This window comes from Scaptodrosophila lebanonensis, unplaced genomic scaffold (genome assembly GCF_003285725.1).
Source record: "Scaptodrosophila lebanonensis strain 11010-0011.00,11010-0021.00 unplaced genomic scaffold, SlebRS2 tig00001412-arrow-pilon, whole genome shotgun sequence".
Classification (NCBI taxonomy): domain Eukaryota; kingdom Metazoa; phylum Arthropoda; class Insecta; order Diptera; family Drosophilidae; genus Scaptodrosophila; species Scaptodrosophila lebanonensis.
In genome coordinates this window covers 2,142,776-2,160,227 of record NW_022060739.1, presented here as the reverse complement: position 1 = coordinate 2,160,227, position 17,452 = coordinate 2,142,776, and the positions used below count along the sequence as shown (strand labels likewise).

The 17,452-nt window shown below is 45.0% G+C and overlaps 2 protein-coding genes across 13 annotated transcripts in view; one reads left to right on the top strand and one right to left on the bottom strand.

The window, feature by feature from the left end:
- Nucleotides 1-17,452, bottom strand: part of LOC115632033 (mucin-19) — a 49,488-nt gene that overhangs the window by 21,669 nt on the left and 10,367 nt on the right. For 6 of the 12 annotated variants that reach the window (XM_030528985.1, XM_030528986.1, XM_030528990.1 and 3 more), the window contains exons 2-9: nt 14,378-15,120; nt 5,753-13,878; nt 5,470-5,647; nt 3,665-3,752; nt 3,331-3,469; nt 1,704-2,028; nt 1,440-1,529; nt 132-338 (exon numbers count right to left, since the gene is read on the bottom strand). In XM_030528985.1, the coding sequence (XP_030384845.1) occupies nt 132-338; nt 1,440-1,529; nt 1,704-2,028; nt 3,331-3,469; nt 3,665-3,752; nt 5,470-5,647; nt 5,753-13,878; nt 14,378-14,421 (9,197 nt within the window). In that variant the 5' untranslated portion in view covers nt 14,422-15,120. Of the gene's footprint in view, nt 1-131; nt 339-1,439; nt 1,530-1,703; nt 2,029-3,315; nt 3,470-3,664; nt 3,753-5,469; nt 5,648-5,752; nt 13,879-14,377; nt 15,121-17,452 lie in introns of all 12 variants that reach the window. The other 6 variants (XM_030528987.1, XM_030528988.1, XM_030528996.1 and 3 more) reach the window with 3 other exon arrangements.
- Nucleotides 3,929-5,468, top strand: LOC115632035. The gene is made up of 2 exons (XM_030529000.1): nt 3,929-4,579; nt 4,642-5,468. Exons 1-2 carry the CDS (start codon nt 4,009-4,011, stop codon nt 5,388-5,390), a joined length of 1,320 nt encoding a protein of 439 aa, XP_030384860.1. The 5' UTR covers nt 3,929-4,008; the 3' UTR covers nt 5,391-5,468.

Genomic DNA, 17,452 nt, shown 5'->3' with positions numbered 1-17,452 from the left:
TCGTTTTCTGTTACTCGGTTGGGGGAATTAAAGAATTCTTGGAATATAATTTCAAATAACGACGAACGGAGGACACTTTAATTTGATTTCATGCTAATGTGTGTTAAATTATGAGTGTTTCTTAGACTTACATCGGCAAATTCGTGACGGCCAAATCATCACCGGCACCGGCGCCCACATGAGTTACAAAACATAAGTTTGGATCGGCGCGCATTTGACGGTACATTTCACAGCCATGCTTGTAGGTTCCAACCAACAGACTCTTATCACAACAAATGGGATTCCACCATGACGATGGCACTTGATCGGGCGTTGGCGGCGGGCGAATGGGGAGCTCGCTACATGATTGAATATATGGGGGTAAGATTTAATTTGCAAAGAAATGCGTATTTAGTAACAAAATAATTTTAAAACGTTCAGGTATTTTTTTGTTGTTGTTTCTAAATAAATTAAACAAAATAATAATTTAAAAGAAAAACTAAAAGAAATTATAATTTTGTATTAAGAGCCAATTATCATTTTGAACTACACAGATTACAAGGTCTAAACAAATTAGAGGAACTCAAGAGCATTTAAAGCTGCGTTTTGCCACATCGATTTGAAATTTGGAAAATTATATTGCAAGTAATTTGTTTTTGTTTTAAATGTTAATGCACGAGCTGCTGGTAGCGTGGTTTTCCCTATTCGCCTTCACAGTTTTGCTTGGATGGGCGTGCGTGCGTGCATGTTGATGGATTGTCTTTGGTTTTTGGTTTTACCTTTCCAGATTGGGTGCAAGTTGTTTTGATTGGGTTCTGCTGCAGTCGTTTTCCAAGTACATATAGGCACATATACACACATAGTGTTTTTTATTTAGATTAGCAATTGGAATTTTTTACGTTAGGGGGGTATGTAAACAACAAAACACAGCGAAACAAATTCAAGGCGTTCGAAATTAAACGCCCAGTTAGTTGGAGAAGTAGAGTTATTACGTATGTAGTATATATATATAGAGAGTACAACAGATGTGTGAGTACGATTATGTAAAATGTATTAAGAGAGTGATCTAAATTGTTTCAAGTTGAGCGGCACACAAACATTAAGAGCGTTTAAAATTCAAATAGTACTTAGATTAGATTACAAGAGATAGACTTATAGAGACAGGCAACTTGGTCAACAACTTGGTTTAAAGGGCTCAAATATATTCAATAAATTGGCATTTTTAGTATTAACAAAATAAAATAATAATAATATTAACAAATTAATGAATTATGAATAATTACCAGTTAGAGTTTGTAGTGATTCTACAAAAGGAGCAGAACATGTTAATGTTAAAAGAAAATAAATCAAACTCAAATAAAAACGATCAAAAAACTATAAGAAAAGAAATGCTTGACGACAGCAAACATCAACAATAACAACATTCGTAACTAGGCCAGTCAAGCTGGGAGTGTGCCTACCTGATGGGCGTATTATCCTTAATCTGCTGCACTAAATCGCCGATAACCTCGTGCTGAATATAGTAGAGCATGCGCACGCGCAACAGCACCCTGTGAAATGAGATGACCACACACGAAAATAATAATTGAAAAATAAAATACATTTAATAAAATGATGAGGGAGTAGCAGAGCAGAAAAGAGCAAAAGGAAATAGTTGAAGTTGGGTTAGCAAAAGTCGGCCTGCGATTGGGTTAGCTAAATAAATTCGATTCCACACGACTCACTTATTCGCGTGTCTGCTTAAATGCTTCTTGTAAGCGCCCTCCAAATATGCGTCCGCATCGTACTTCTCCTTCTTACTCCAATGATTTGGATCGTGTATGGTCATGATGGGATTGCTGACGGCAGCTGCCACAGCACTGGCACTAATCGCATTACTGCTGTTGCTCACTCCGGCCACATCCTTTTCACTGTTGTTGCTGCTACTGCCCTCCAGGGCACTCGGCTTATGGGCGGGGGTCGTATTGCCGCTATTACTGCCCGACGCGGTTCCAGGCGCTGGAGTTGTATTGCCCGCCGAATCCTTTTGTGCCTTGCCACCATTTCGTCCTGCAAATTGTAAGTGTGGCATTGTTTTTTGGGAGAATTAGCAAAAGCGTCTATTTTGATGGAACCGCTTGCAGTGAAATCATCAATCAATGAAAGCAGCCAATGGTAGTGGCAAACTATTGATGAGTTTGAAGGATAAACTACTTGATCAGTCAATTTTACAAATGGGGCGCACTACTCTATATAGGCGGTTAATATGCATATGGTTTATATTTACATAAGTACATATATATTTATATGCTTGTTAACTACAAAAATCAGGGACCGCAAAAACAGTTATGGATTAAGTTTTTAACAAAAATAAAAAAATGAGGGTTTAGTTTAAATTTGACCTCTTAAGGATTTCAAATAATTGCATTAAGATCAAAAGAATAAACTGATTTCAACTATTTGAATTATGATCAAAAATTGTGGGTCTGTTTTGATATTTATCTGAGTTTCTGGTGGGAAATAAAACTGAATTTTATATTTCCAATATTTCATCTTACAATTTAATAATTCTTTGCTCTATAAATGGTATTATCTTATATTATTATTTATTAGTTATTCGACATGGTGTTCACTAAAACTCTTGTAAATATCAATCAATTCCCATAACCGTTACGGTACCTGCTACAAATGATTAGTAATGGAAAATTTTGGAAAAATCTGTTAGGCAAAGGAAGGCAATGTGATAAGCATGTACATTATAATATAATAGTATAAAATAATAATAAAAGGTAGTAGTAAAAGGCATACACAATTGCATGGCAACAAAACATACACACACTTTTTGTCCTTCATTCTTGTTGTTCTGTCCAGTTTTGAAAAGTATGTAAAAAGTCGCGTGCTCATTGAAAAAAAAAAAATAGGTCGTTGGGTTTAGTCGGACAATTAGAGACAGATTGACACATTGTACATGGCCACAAAATGATGTCAGGCGGACAGTTCTTGGTAGAGAAATAATCGTATGTATATAGTAGGGATAGCTCAGCTCACACCAGTGGCAGGTAGCACATGATATACAGTTTAATAACAACTAATTTATACACAGTACAGTTACACTACACAATTACATCGCTGCTCATCTTAGGTCGGATATCCAGTTATCAGTTGCTGGTAGTAGAATTAGGATATTGGAAAGTTATTCAAATAGTCGAGAGAGCCCAGCTTGCGATAGTGTGGTATTTTGTACAATATTTCTATGTAGTTTATAGATGGCAGCTCGTAGTTCGAGGCAGCTCGATTTTTTTTATAACTCTACGTCCGTGCAGCAGTTTAAGTGCGTGAATGTATCTTTTACCATACCTTTGGCATTCCTACCTCGTGGCACCAAATTGTGTAGGCCACTATGATCCCTGCTGATCTTCTGCACCTCGCCATCCTCGGTGGGCGTTATCAAGTCCCAAATGAAGGTCTTAATCTTCTCGTCACCCTTGTATACCTGCAGGCAGTACAGCAGCTAAAAATCAGATGAGAAATGTTTCACATTAACGCATTGTGTTCGATAAATGAGTATGACCTAGCACTGTGGCAATATCAGCAGGTTGAGAAGTTTTGTTTTTACTCAGCGAAAACCTAAAGTTTCCTCAATATTAGCATGGTTGGTCATCACGTGGAAGAAGGTATGACTGAAGCGTACTGTACGTTTACTTACAATGATGCGTGCACAGTCCTCAACGTCGATATCGCGCCAGCCGCGCTTAAATTGTCCCAACTCGAGCAGTTCTGTCCAACGACCCCAGCTGGAAGTAGAAGATAAAATGTTATGTTGAATTATTTAGTTCAAACAGACCTACATAAGAATACTAATTGTTAAATATGTATATTCCCCCGTTATACTTGATTGGAATCTATTATTTTAGTAGGCTTTGTAGAGCCCGTCGAAATATTGAAACTCACATTTCTATTGCACAAATTCAACTCCAAATATTTTAATAACTCACGTAAAGTACATAGAAAGATTTGAAATAGTTATACACGTTTATTACACGCCACAACATGAGTATATCTGAGCACAGTCTTCACATAGCGAACTCGCTTCGCTCGGCCACCTCTGACGCCAAGTCCTTGCTCAGCAAGTCGCAGATGATTGATGTGCCACAAGACCTGGATATTCCGGCAATATGTTACAAATATTATTTGGATGACTACCACAGTTGCACCGACGAGGAGCGCGAGCGTATTCACGAAAAATTGGATGCATTGGAAATGCTACGCACCATTGATCTTTTGCACAATGATTTGGCAACATTGCGATTGGAGAATTGTATTTTGGTGGACTTTTTGGAAAAGAATGATCCCAAGCTATTGATCGGTTTACGCCAGCGTCGCACCTCTATATTGAAAAAGCTACAGAACAAGAATCAACGCGTATCGCTCGCCGGCAGCCAGCCACAATCCAGTCGCCACTCGAGCTCGAAGCGCTCTATGGCCATATCAGCGTCCATAGGTACGGGTACGGAAAAACGAAAGGCAATCGATTATAGGCTGAACTATAAGGCCAAAGCTGAAATGGCGGAGAAAGCCGCCGCTGAGGTGGAGAAACGTGTGACTGACATTGAGCGCAATGGTAAGTGACAGCAATATAGGATGAGACGCATTCCTTTTAACAGTCCTAACCCGTTTATTTAGCCATGGTTGAGGTTAAGCAACTACGGGCTAAAATCGAAGAGCTGCGCTTTCGCAGTGAGGAGACGATTGAGACAGAGAAAAACTTTATTTTGCATTTTTTGCGTGACGAAAACGATGTTGCTTTCTTGGAAACGGCAACGGAGCGACAGATTGAGCGCAAATTCCGCAAGTTTACGGCCAATTGGTTTAAGAATGCACGCGCCCTACTTGGTACCATGCGACTCACCATCATATCGCTACAGGAGACTTGTCAACAGCATCGGGCAGATCTCATTACCAAGGCCGATCTTAGCGGCATTCTGACAGCCGTTGACTTCGAGAAGCTGATAATTAAACGCACTGAGCTGCTGAACGAGCTGGAGGAGAAGAGCAATCACATGGCCGGACTCAAGGGTGTCACCGGTAAGACTAGCCTGTCCATGACCGAGGAAAAGCAGGTTATGATGAGTCTAGAGGCTGAGATGCGAAATGTGGTTACCAGAACCGAAGACGTTACTCGCGCCATTGCCAAGCTGGAGAAGGAGGTCGCCTTAGTGCAGGATAACAACAAAAAGGACCGCGTCGTTCTCGCTCAGTTGCGCACTCAATTGTACGATTATGAGGCACCAAGCGTTGCCGAATATATTGAACGCAAGGAGGAGGCCCTAATGCTCGACAAGGAGGAGAAAATGTTGCACCGCAAAATCTACATACTTAACATGAAGCTTAACAACGCGTTGCGACGTTGCAAGCGAAATTCCAACAAGTAAAACGAGAGCCCGCAAGGGATACACAAGCAAACGAATACGAAAAATAAAATTGTTTCCGAGTTATGATTTGTGCACTTACCCGAACGATAGTAGTCCTTTCTCCACCTTAAAGCACTCGGACTTGGCCCAGTTGCCATATTGGATTTCCTCGAGTCCCAATGCTGCTAGAGCGTCACGCTCGCGCGGTATATACTCATCGTTTGCCTTCTTTTCGCGACCACGATCGCGCTTCTCCTTTCGTCGACGTGAGCGTAGACCTGTAATTTCGAATAATTGGTTAGTGTGCACGATATGACAAAGTGTTTAAGATTCAATTTGAAACTGTTTGTCTCTAACGTGTCTACCAAATTTAGTTTACTTACCAATGCCACCTTCCTCGTCACTATTTTCGTTTGAAGATTCCTCTGAATTGATTTCCATAACATCTTCATGACCATATCGTTTGATTTGTGTGCGACGACGCGGCTCTGAAAGAACAAGGTCCTCGGTTTCGTCACGCTCGCACGCATCAGGATCAATATCGGCTCGTTTGGCCCACTTAGTCCAAAAATCGGGATCATCAATTGTAATATCGGAGCGGTTGCCAGAGGCAGCGAAAGATGCTTTCGAGAATGTCGATCCTTTCTCCGACTCCATGGTTATAACCTGAGTGCGACGTTTTAAGATCGAGTCAATGTCTTCTTCACAGAACTTGTCGCCTGCATTATCATCGTCCATAACGGCACCGTATGCACCCTTCTTAAGGAGATCCTCAATTTCTTTCTTTGACAATTGCTTGTTACTGCCGTCCTTCGACGCATGTGTGTTCATCGATTGCAGCACGGCCTTGTCAAGACCTAGCTTCATGGAGGCCTTATCGAACATTTCGCGTTCATATGTGTTTCGACACAAAAGACGATAGATCTTCACCATTTTACGTTGGCCAATGCGATGGCAACGTGCCTGTGCTTGCAAGTCGTTCTGGGGATTCCAGTCAGAGTCATAAATGATTACGGTATCAGCGGCAGTCAGATTAATACCTAGGCCACCAGCTTTAGTACACAACAAGAACACAAAGCGATCAGAGCCTGGTTTTGAATAGCGATCAATCGCCTCTTGACGTAAGTTGCCTCGAATGCGACCATCGATGCGTTCGAAAGGATATTTTCGATAGACCAGGTAATCTTCCAGTATATCCAGACAGCGAACCATCTGACTGAAAATGAGCACGCGATGCCCATTAGCCTTTAATTTAGGCAGCAGTTTGTCAATCAGAACCATTTTGCCGGCCGACAGAATAAGGTTTTTGTAATATGACTCAGGATCCTCGCCGTGCTGGGATTTAAAGTCGTATTGTATTTGTTCTTCGGCACCATTTAGTAGATAGGGATGAATGCAACATTTGCGCAACTCCATCATAGTGTTCATCAGATTTGGTATATTTGCGGAGGTTGTACCCTTTTTGAGGAAACTGAAATTCTGCTCCAATATGCCGCGATAGTATTTCTTTTGTATATTGGTTAACTCCACCTCAATGATGGTCTCTTCCTTCGGTGCCAGAGACTTTTCCACGTCATCCTTTAGACGACGCAACATCATTGGCTTCAGTAAAGCCTGTAGTTTGTTGACTTCTTCTTCGTTACGCAGGTTTCCGAACTCGGACATGAATTCTTCCTGTGATGAGAACTGACTCGGCTCAAGGAAGTTGAGCAGCGAGAACAGTTCACTTATGTTATTCTGTAAGGGGGTGCCAGAAAGCAAGACACGATGCTCCAGATTTAGTTGACGTAGACCCTCAAGGAGCTTGCAGTTGCGATTCTTCAGGCGATGTGCTTCGTCAATGACGCATAGGCGCCAGTTGAATGCTTTTAAGTCCATGTAATCAGTGACAATCATTTCAAATGTGGTGATAAGGACGTTAAACTTTATAGGCTCCTTTAGTACTTTTCCACTGTCGGCCTTGTAATAAAACTCATAGTCTTGGATCATTTGCTTACTGGTAACTGAGCCATGATAGACCACAACGTTCATATCTGTCCAGCCCTCGAACTCGCGTTGCCAATTTGGTATTGTCGAGAGCGGTGCAATTACCAAGAATGGTCCACGTATGCCATATTCATACACTGAATGCACAAATGTGAGACTCTGAATGGTCTTACCCAGACCCATTTCGTCGGCTAAGATGCAGTTGTGCGAATTGTACCACGAGAATTTAAGCCAGTTGAGTCCCTCCAGTTGGTAGGGGCGTAAGCTATTGCCGCCCTTATATATGGGCGTTTTCTCAAGCTTTTTCCATTGTTCGGGATGTGGACGTTTGCGACTCTTCCATTCACAACGCAGAGGTACTTTATTGAAACGCAAATACTGCTCGATCTTATCGTCATCTACGTCCTCTTCCAACTCCCAGGTGCAGTCTTCGTAGGGTAGTGACTTCCACTTAACTAGATAATGCTTTGTGGTCTCGCCACTGTTCTCGTCTGTGTGCACAGACATGTCTAGGACACGATCCACTTCCACAAAATCTGGATTAAAAGGTTCCTCCTCGATATTTTCAAAGATGTTTATCTGCTGCGACTGCTTTTGCTGGAATCGTCTAATTTTGGCTGCAACGCGACGGTCGCCTTTCAGCAACTCCTCCTCGGTGCGCCACTCGCAATGGAGGTAACTGAAGTTCCGGTACTTTACAAAGTACTCCTCTACGTCAATGAAAACAGGTTCCGGTTTGTTTGTGGTATCTGTCGTGGCTGTTTCTGTTTTATCAGACTCACTCTTTTCATCTCCTTCACCATCTTCTTTGATTTCTGGTTTAGCATCGTTCTCTGTGCCTTCACCCTCGCCTTCCTCAGACGACTTTTCCTTTTCACCTTCGACTGCAGGTTCTTCGTCTGCCTTCGGAGATTTGACAGGTTCAGCGTCTACATCCATTTTGGTATCATCAGCTGCTACAGATGATTCATTTTCCGACTTAACTTCAGGAGTCTTTTCATCCTCGTCGCCGTGCTCAGATTTCACTTCATCTGGCGAGGCTTTATCAGCGATTTCCTCGGACAACTTTTCTGCAACATCGTCAATTTTGGTTTCTTCCGTTTTATCATCTGGTTTTTCTTCAGTATCAACATCCATTTTTTCTTCTTCTACTTCTGGTTCTTTGTCTTTGACTGGGTCCTCACTTTCAGATTTATCAGCCGTTGATTCTGCAGACTTCTCCGCTTCGTTTTCATCGACTTCCATTTTGGCTTCGACCTCTGGTTTTACATCATTTTCACTCTCTTCCTTAGTACTTTCAATCTTCTCAGCTTCGTCCACTTCGCTTGCTTCTTTAATTTCATCATCAGCTTTTTCCACAGTCTCATCCTTTTTCTCATCTTCCGCCTCATCAGCTTTGGGTTCAGGAGTTTTAGCCTTGGGTGCCGGTGGTGGCTCCGGTATTAACTCTCGCTTGCCCATGCGCATTGCGAGTACAAATTGTACCACCATGCTATCCTCGTCGCCAGTGTTAATGTAAACGTAGTTGGGCTTAGAGGACATGGCAGCAACAGCGACTTCTGTTGAGCTCTGTCGCTCCGCTTTTTCTGTCGAGGTGCTGGAACTAGCTTCGATCTGAGTAGTTTCGTCAGTGACCACAGGTGCCTTATCTTCGCCAGCCGAGCTGCCAGCCTCACCCTCGGCACCGGACTGTGGCTCTGCTTTCTCTACATCGCTGCCAGCATTAGATGCTGCGACAGCCGCATTAGCTGAAGACTTTTTCTCCTTCTTGACAGGCGAAGCAACTAGGAGTGAATTTTCATCATCGGAGAAGCGCAGCATAACATCATCGATATATTTCTTGCGCTGAGTATTTCGCGAAGAACGTCGCTTGTTTGAGTCCAATTCCGAATCTGGTGGCGGTGAAGGTGGTGGAGTACGATCCATTGTATCGTCTTCACCGTCTGACTCTGGTACAATGCGTCCACGATTCCGACGTTTCTTGAGTGCCTTCGCCGAGAGTGCACCACGACGACGTGCACTACCGCCATCCTCAGAGGTTGCACTGCGACGACTACGACCACCACCAGAACGTTTTCTATCCCGCCGACTGGGAGTTGTGGCTGCATCGCCTGCAGAATCAGGCACTGAGTCAACGGTTTCGTCCCCGGCCTCAGCATCTTTGTCCTCATCGTTGGTTCCACGTGGTATTTTTGAAACTGGTATGTCATCATAGTCTGGAGATTCACCATCAACACCGCCCGATGTGGTCTCAGCTTCACCATCAGCTCCAGCGGTCTTTGGTACCAGCGGCTTGTTGTCTTCGACCTCGCTGCCCTCGCCCGTCTTCTCCGCATCATCTTCTCCATACTGTTTGCGTCGTTTAGCAGTTCCGGTACGCTTGCGTCCAGTACTCGGTGAGTCGGTAGAGTTCGGATCATTGGGATCACGAACTTTCTTGACTTTCGGCGTTCGTTCACGTGGCGGCTTGTTTGGATCCTTTGGCGTGCGTGGCTTGCGAGGCTTTTTCTTCTTGCCAGTTCCATCTGTTGAAGTATCCAGCTCATTAGCCGAGTGCACATCTTGTGACAAGTCGCCCATTCCCTCACTGTACTCCAGCATACCGACGACACTTGTGTCGCCAGCTCCCTGCGTAACGCAGTCTTCGGAAACTGGCAGCTGGGTTGTGGGAATAGATGCACTAGCTGCTACTATGTTGCTACTAATATCCATTAGATCGCCCGACGCCTGCTGCAGAGCTTTCTCGCCTTTTTTGGCGCGCGGTTTGCGTGGTTTGTTTGTACCCTTACCACGTCCACGTCCTGTGGTGCTTGAGACCTGCGGACTTTCCACCATTTGGTTATGGATCGCACTGCTGCCATACATGGGTGGCATAGTCTGGAACATCAGACATTGTGGGCCGCCCGCGCACTGATCGTTAACCTCATGCTGTTGCAGCAAATTCAAACGATCCTGTAATCGTAATATCTTTTCCTGATGATCATGTCCGGGTGGCATGCAATAGAGTTCCTGTAGTTGCTGCTGCAGTGCCGCAATCTCTTGCTGGTGTAGCATGGGGTATGGTGGATACATTCCGCCGCCCGGATACGGAGGCAACATGGGTGGTATGTGCTGCTGCTGTTGTGGGTCATACCCTGTTATGGGGTTTGGTGGTATGGTATGATGTGGTGGCAAGCCAATGGTCGGCTGCTGTATTGGCACTGGCGGCTGTGTACCTGGACCAACAAGTGGCGTTATATTGGACTCCGTCGTTGCAGGTTGTGACTTCTCATCATTAATGCCGCTAATATGACCGCCGAGTGTCATTTCTTCGGCTGACTTAGTCTCTTCACCGGCCAATTCGCTGGCAGTTTGAGGCAGCAATTGGGTCTGTTCAGTATTTGCTGGCTCTTCCGTCTGCTTTGTTGTTTCGCTGTCTTCCTGCATGGGCACCTCTGCGAGCGGCTCCTGGTTTTTGGACACGCTAGAGTCGTCCTGAGCAAGACTAAGCTCGGCTGTCGCGGCCATTGTAGCTGGTGCATCAGCTTCGCTTCCTACCTTTTCAAAGTCTCCAGCTACTGTGCTGCGCTCATTAAAGGTAGATGACTGCGAATTGCTGTCCAGCAGAGCCGCCGCGGCGGAAGCGGCATTTGAAGCAGCCGCTACAGCTGCGCTCGTTGATGACATGGAGTTGTTGTCAAAGAGGCTCGCACCGGCACTATCTAGTAAGCCACCACCGCCACTAGGGACTCCACCAACATTTGTAGCCGAGTTCGAGTTACTATTCATCATTGCGGCATTGTCCATGCCTGAGAGTAATGGCTGCTGATTGTTACTATTTATAGAACTCTGCGAGTTGCTGTCATGCACTGATGTTGGCTGATTATTTACAATGCTATTGGTGGAGCTGTTGCTGCTGCTATTGTTGCTATCATTGGCGGCCACAGCCAGTGTGGATGAATCATTAGAGTTGGCAGTCTCGTTGAGTATGCTGCTTAAATGATGCGAGGGTGTCGATGGTGTGGGTGGGTTAGGCTGACTCTGTTGCTGTTGCGCCTGCTGCTGTTGCTGTATTTGTGGTATCGGAGAACTGACATGAGCCGGCGACATGGTCTGAGGCTGTGCTGCAGCCTGGTGTGACTGTGTATCTGCCAATATATTCGCAAATGGATCAAACTGTTGCTGTTGTGGTTGCGAAGGAGGCGCCTGTTGCGCCGCCTGGCCATAAGATTGCTGTTGCTGCTGCATATGATGATGCGGCGACTGTTGTTGATGTATGGGCGATTGATGCTGCAGCTGATGAAGTGGTGAGTGATGTTGAGGCGGCTGTTGCTGCTGCTGTTGGGATGGAGGTGGTTGTTGTTGCGAGGTGGAGGTTTCAATAGCTGGCGTTTGGCGAGTCAGCAGAGCTGTAGTTTCGCCAGTCAGCTGCTGCTGCTGATGATGCGACGTCAGATGATGCATGCTGGGCAGGCTTTGCTGATGCAGTGGCGACATGGTGGTCAATTGAGACTGTTGCTGTTGCTGCTGATTACCACCGCCAACAATATCATTGATGGAATGCTGCAATTGCTCGTTGAGTTGCTGCTGCTGCTGTTGTTGTTGTTGCTGCTGCTGTTGTTGCTGTTGGTGTTGCACAGGTGGCGTCGGCTGCGCTGGAGTGCCGGGGACCTGCTGCGCCGCCTGCTGTTGCTGTGGTGGCTGTGCCTGCTGCTGTTGTTGCTGCGGCGGTGGTTGTTGCTGCTGTTGCTGGTGGCTCATGCTCTGAGTCTGACCATACATGCTTAGCTGGGCCTGATGCTGTTGGTGCTGCAACTGTTGCGATGCACTCAGACCCATTCCACTAGGGTTCTGTTGTGGTGGCGGCTGCTGAGCCTGTGTCTGTTGCTGCATGCCCATGTGTGGTGCGCCCCATTGCTGATGATGCTGTGGAGAGGCTGGCATTCGTGGACCCATGGCGGCTGCATGCGCTTGGCTCGCGCTACGATATGGCGAAGGATAGTCCATGGGCACACCGCCAGGACCTGCCATAACTCCTTGTGTTGGCATGACCATTTGTTCTAGAGCTTGCAATGTATTAACAGGCGGTACACTTGCGCCTCCGCCCTTGGAGCTTGCCGCACTCACCGCAGTAGGGGGCTGTGGGCGTGGTGATGGTAAACCGACCATGCCTTGAATGCTATGCTGGCTGGGTGTGTTGACCTGCTGTTGTTGGGCCTGCTGTGCCGTTTGCGGTGGTTTGGCCGGGGATACACCAGGGCGTGGCGACATTTGTGGATGTGGCGACATTGTGGGCGGTCGCGGCGACATCTGAGGCGAGAGTTGTGGAAATGGCGCGCGATATTGCGGCGATGAATTAAGCTGAGCGGCTGCCTGATGTTTGCTGCTGGACATGTACGGCGGTGCGCTCTGTTGCTGCTGAGCCTGCTGCTGTTGCTGTTGTGCCTGCTGCTGCTGTTGTTGCTGATGATGTGAGCTATAGCTTGGCGGCATACCCATGTGTGGAGGTGGCAGACCAGCACCCGGCAGTTGCTGCTGCTGGTGACTGGCTGCTGCCTGCATGAGGCTGACATGATTGGGTTGTTGCTGCTGTTGCTGCTGCGCTTGTTGCTGTTGTTGTTGCTGCTGCTGCTGACTTTGCAACTGCTGCTGCTGCTGTTGTTGCTGCTGCTGGGGCATATGCGCACCAGGGTGAGCTCCAAGCTGCGCAGCCTGCTGCTGCTGCGCAGTTAGATGATGTGTTGGTGGTGCTGCACTGGGGACGAGTTGCCCATACGGGGACGCTTGGTCCAGACCGGCATGACTGGCGTAGCCCACATGTTGTGGCGCGCCTCGGCCGGGCTGATGCTGCATGGGACTGCCATACGGACTGTGCGCATAGGGTTGGGGTGCGCCAGGACCGCCTGGTTGACCCGCTTGCGTTGGTGCACCCGGATAAAGAGGATGTTGACCGGGCGCTTGTGGATAATGCTGCGGCAGACGAGCCTGCTGCTGACTCTGCTGCTGCTGTTGTTGTTGTTGCGGCGTTGGCGGCTGCTGCTGTTGTGGTGCCAAACTGCCATAACCACCAGCACCGACGCCGACACCTACTCCTACACTGGCACCCGGCTGCTGCAATAAGCTGCCCATCATGCTTTGTTGCGCGCCATAGGGCAACTTTTGCTGCTCCTGTTGTCCATAGGCGGGCATGTGCTGGCGATAGGCATTTGCTTGGCTCTGGCGTTGCTGCGTGGGTGGTGCAGCCTGTGGATGACCATAGGCGCCAAGGCCAGCGCCCGGATAAGCGCCTGCCTGGCCGGGCACGGTAGGTGCGGCACCCCAGCCACTTAGATCGCCCATACCCATGCCCGCATGCTGATCGGTGGCCCCCAGCCCGTACAGGTTCTCCGCCGTTGGCTGGTACGATGGGTATTGTGGTTGCTGTTGTAGCGGATGTGGCGCCCGATGCCGTGTCGGATAGCCACCGGGTGGACCCATCGCACGCGGATTGGCCGCGGCGGCAGCTGCTGCGGCGGCGGCCGCGTCATAGCGGTAATAGGGGTCGCTGTAAAGAGCAAACAGATAATAAAAGTCAGTTTATATACGATTTATCTGGTCACACGTTGATACGTTAAGGTTGTATAATAAGCAATTAGCCAGGTTTATTTTGGATATTAGGCATAACAAAGGTTTTCTATATGCATTATTATAATTTTTTTTTTTTGAAACTGTGGGGCTACTATTGAAATTTGTATGTTATAGCTAAGGATTTACAACTTATTCGTTAATAGAATTTCAATATAATCTTGTTTGTTTTGTGGCTTTCGTTGAGAGCAGGATTTTCTGTATTTTATTACACATAACAAACAAAAAATGCAGGATCGAAAAGGGAAATCTTATAAACTCAAATTTTATTGCATTTTCGGTTTAAAGATGGCTACTTATCATGCAACCCACGCAAAAGGGAACAGGTAGTGCGCCAAGCCGCCCCAACCAAATAAAAAGAAGGGTCGGTTGGCAGTCTGAAGGCAGCGTCTCGCAACAAACAAACAAACAAAACTCACCCTTGATGATTTCCGTGAAACATATTTTGTGCATTTCCATCCATCAGATTTTCGAACGCAGCGCACACAGAAATGTCCGTTTCGCGTCGTTACCCGCCGCTTCTGGATGGAGGTCTGTTGGCTTAATTTTGATGCTGATGCTCTTCTGCTGCTGTTGCTGCCACTGCTCGGTTTGCGTGTCCGTTGTCAAAGCTGCTACAACCGCTGTTTTTTGGGGGTGTTTCTCTCTTTGATCCGTCGTATCGTTCCTGTTTGTCTTTCGGTCTGTCGGCGTTCGGTCGGCCCTTTGGTTGTTGGCTGCTGGCTTTTGGCGGCCACAACAGCACACCATACGCCGCCGACGCTCACGTCGAATGTCGCGCAGGTTGTGCGCGGCGTGGACTCATTTAAAACCCCCCGTACAGGGTCTCGCACAGTGCTGGACAACACGAAACAGTCAGTGGCGACAATGACACTCAATCTGACAAGTTGAAGGCTTCCTTCCGTCCTCCCTTGTTGCTGCTTTCTGCGACTGCTTCTCCCCGTTTGCTTAATATGTCAATCGCTTTGCTTTGACTTGGATTTTAAATTTCAACTAATAACTTTTAATAGAGTTGACCGTCTTTGTGTTTTTGTCTGCACTCATTTATATGTTTGTTGTAGTATTTCCTATTGATATATTTAATGTTGTTGTTTTTCTTGTTGTCCTAGTAGTGGTAGTTATCGACATATTGACATATTCGCAGTGGTTTATACACTCACAGCTGTATGAAAAGGAGGGAATTTAGTTAGAAAAAAATGATTAATGAGTAGAATTCAATGTTAGGATAATTTTGGATCACACAAGTCCGATGTATTGAGCGTAATTTGTGAGCGTATTTGCATTTGCAGTTCGTATTCTGCAAAGAGAAAAACAAAGTGCACAAGTTCCATTAGTAAACAATTACAATTCATGTTTAATATTTATGCTATAGTTACGATCGGTCAGTTAACGAAATAAAATATCATTGGGGTGCAAACACAACCACCAGCATATTTTCACCCTCTAACCTATAGCTATTGACAATAGACAATAGCTATTCCTGCCAATAATTGAAAATTATAATAGATTTTGTCGAGAAGCGTGTGACCACACAGCTTGCGGAACATAAGGTTCTTCAAAATTTTCTAAAACCAATGCAACTCTGGCTCCAGGCTGATTGGAATTTCATTACAAGGATAGCCGTTTTAGAATAAGAGTTTGTTAAATATTTTTATGTTATCGAACTGTAATGTCAAAATTTAGTAGATAGCCATTCGCTGAGCCACTTATTTGGACTTACTAGACTTATTTGCCCGTTCTTTCGTTGAGCAATATTATTATAGGGTGTTACTATCAATAGAGAAACTCGAAATATACATAGATAAATGGAATATTTGCTAATGATTCAGTTACCCCAATTGTTCAAAATTATAAATAGCCCATCATCCCTTTTTCTCCGTTAATATGATCAGCCCAATAGGTTTGACGGACAATTACATATTTTCATGTACAATATAAAGTTATTATGAAACCAGCTATTAGGGCATTACGATTGGCCTAATTGCTCGTATAAAGAGCACGAAAGAGGGCTTAATTGTACTAAATGAGTTATTAAATTAAATATATTAAACACATCTTCAATTAAATAGAATGAAATATCAGCTATTGCTACCAAAAGTGGCTTTTTAGAATTGCGGAGGAGCGCGGTGTTTTAAATTTATTCGTAAAAATTACTTAACCTAATTAAATCATCTTTTGGTGTTTAAATCGGCTGCGGTTAGTTGCTACATATGAAAAGCGCGGACGTAGGCGGCGTTTTTGAATGTATTGGCCAACAATTATTTACATAATTTATATTATTAAATAAACTGTTGGTGCTAAAAATGTCGTCGATTAACCCCACAGTATGGAAATCATTGGGAATAATTTCCATTGTCGGAAAGTAATATACAGGTCCAACAGATGGCTCTATTTTTAGCTCGCACAAGTGTGACGTCTATGTAAAAGGTTTTCGAATGTAACGTTGCTTTTCCGAAAAACCGGTGAAAATCGGTCGAATACTCAAGGGCACAAAACAAACAAACATTTACTTTTTTATTTACATATAAACTATAGATTTCTTTGCTAAATTTTTTATTGTATCACGGATTTGCTGTTTGATGCTTGCACACAAACTTTTAAGGGGAAAAGCTATACGCTTATGAATTTTGCAATATGCACATACAACGTACAGTTTAACCCCCTAAACTTTGTGCGTGAGTGTGTTAGATTTTACTCTCACCTATTAGATTGTTAAGTTTTCAGATGCATAATGTGACGCGATTTCTCCATCAGAAGTTAAACACAAATTTGTAGTGAATTTTCAGGATTTAATAAGCAAATATGATGCATCGGCAGCACCAACTACCCCACTGACCAAAGGCAGAGAGTGAAAAAGTTCTTCAGAAACGTGAGACAAAGTGTAACTAATTAGCTTCGCATAGATTTTATTCGGGGTGAGTGTAGATGTCTACTACAGTGCTGGCAGTCAGAAATAACCCTTCAGTTGGATGCCATTATGGCTTGACTCGGCAGACTTATAGAGACCTCGCATTCGTCGTCGTCTTTTGGGGAAGCTGCAAAACTTTTAGACGTGTCGGCTTGGTTGGTGGTAAAAAAAAAGAGGAAAAAATGGTAACTCATATCGATTTTTCGCATTGTCTGCTGCGCGTAAAGCCGAAAATGTAAAATAGCAGAGACGAATGCGAAGCTAAAGGATGGGATGTTGCATATCAGTAAGTAGATGCGGGTGTTTCGGTAATGTTGTTGCTATTGTTGTACAACAACAACATGGGCAAAGGCGACGCCTGAAAAAACAGCAGCCAAAAAATGAGCATGGGAGGTAAAAAATAAAAAATTGCGCAAAGCTGTGCGAATAGAAAGTGAGTGCCCAAGTATAAGCGTAGATATAAAAACTACAATGAGCGCAACCACTCTATATACACGGTCTGTCTACATTAGTATTGTATTTCTATAGATATGCAGTTAGTAGCTCACAAACACAAATAAATATACAAACATGCAGATTACGAGAG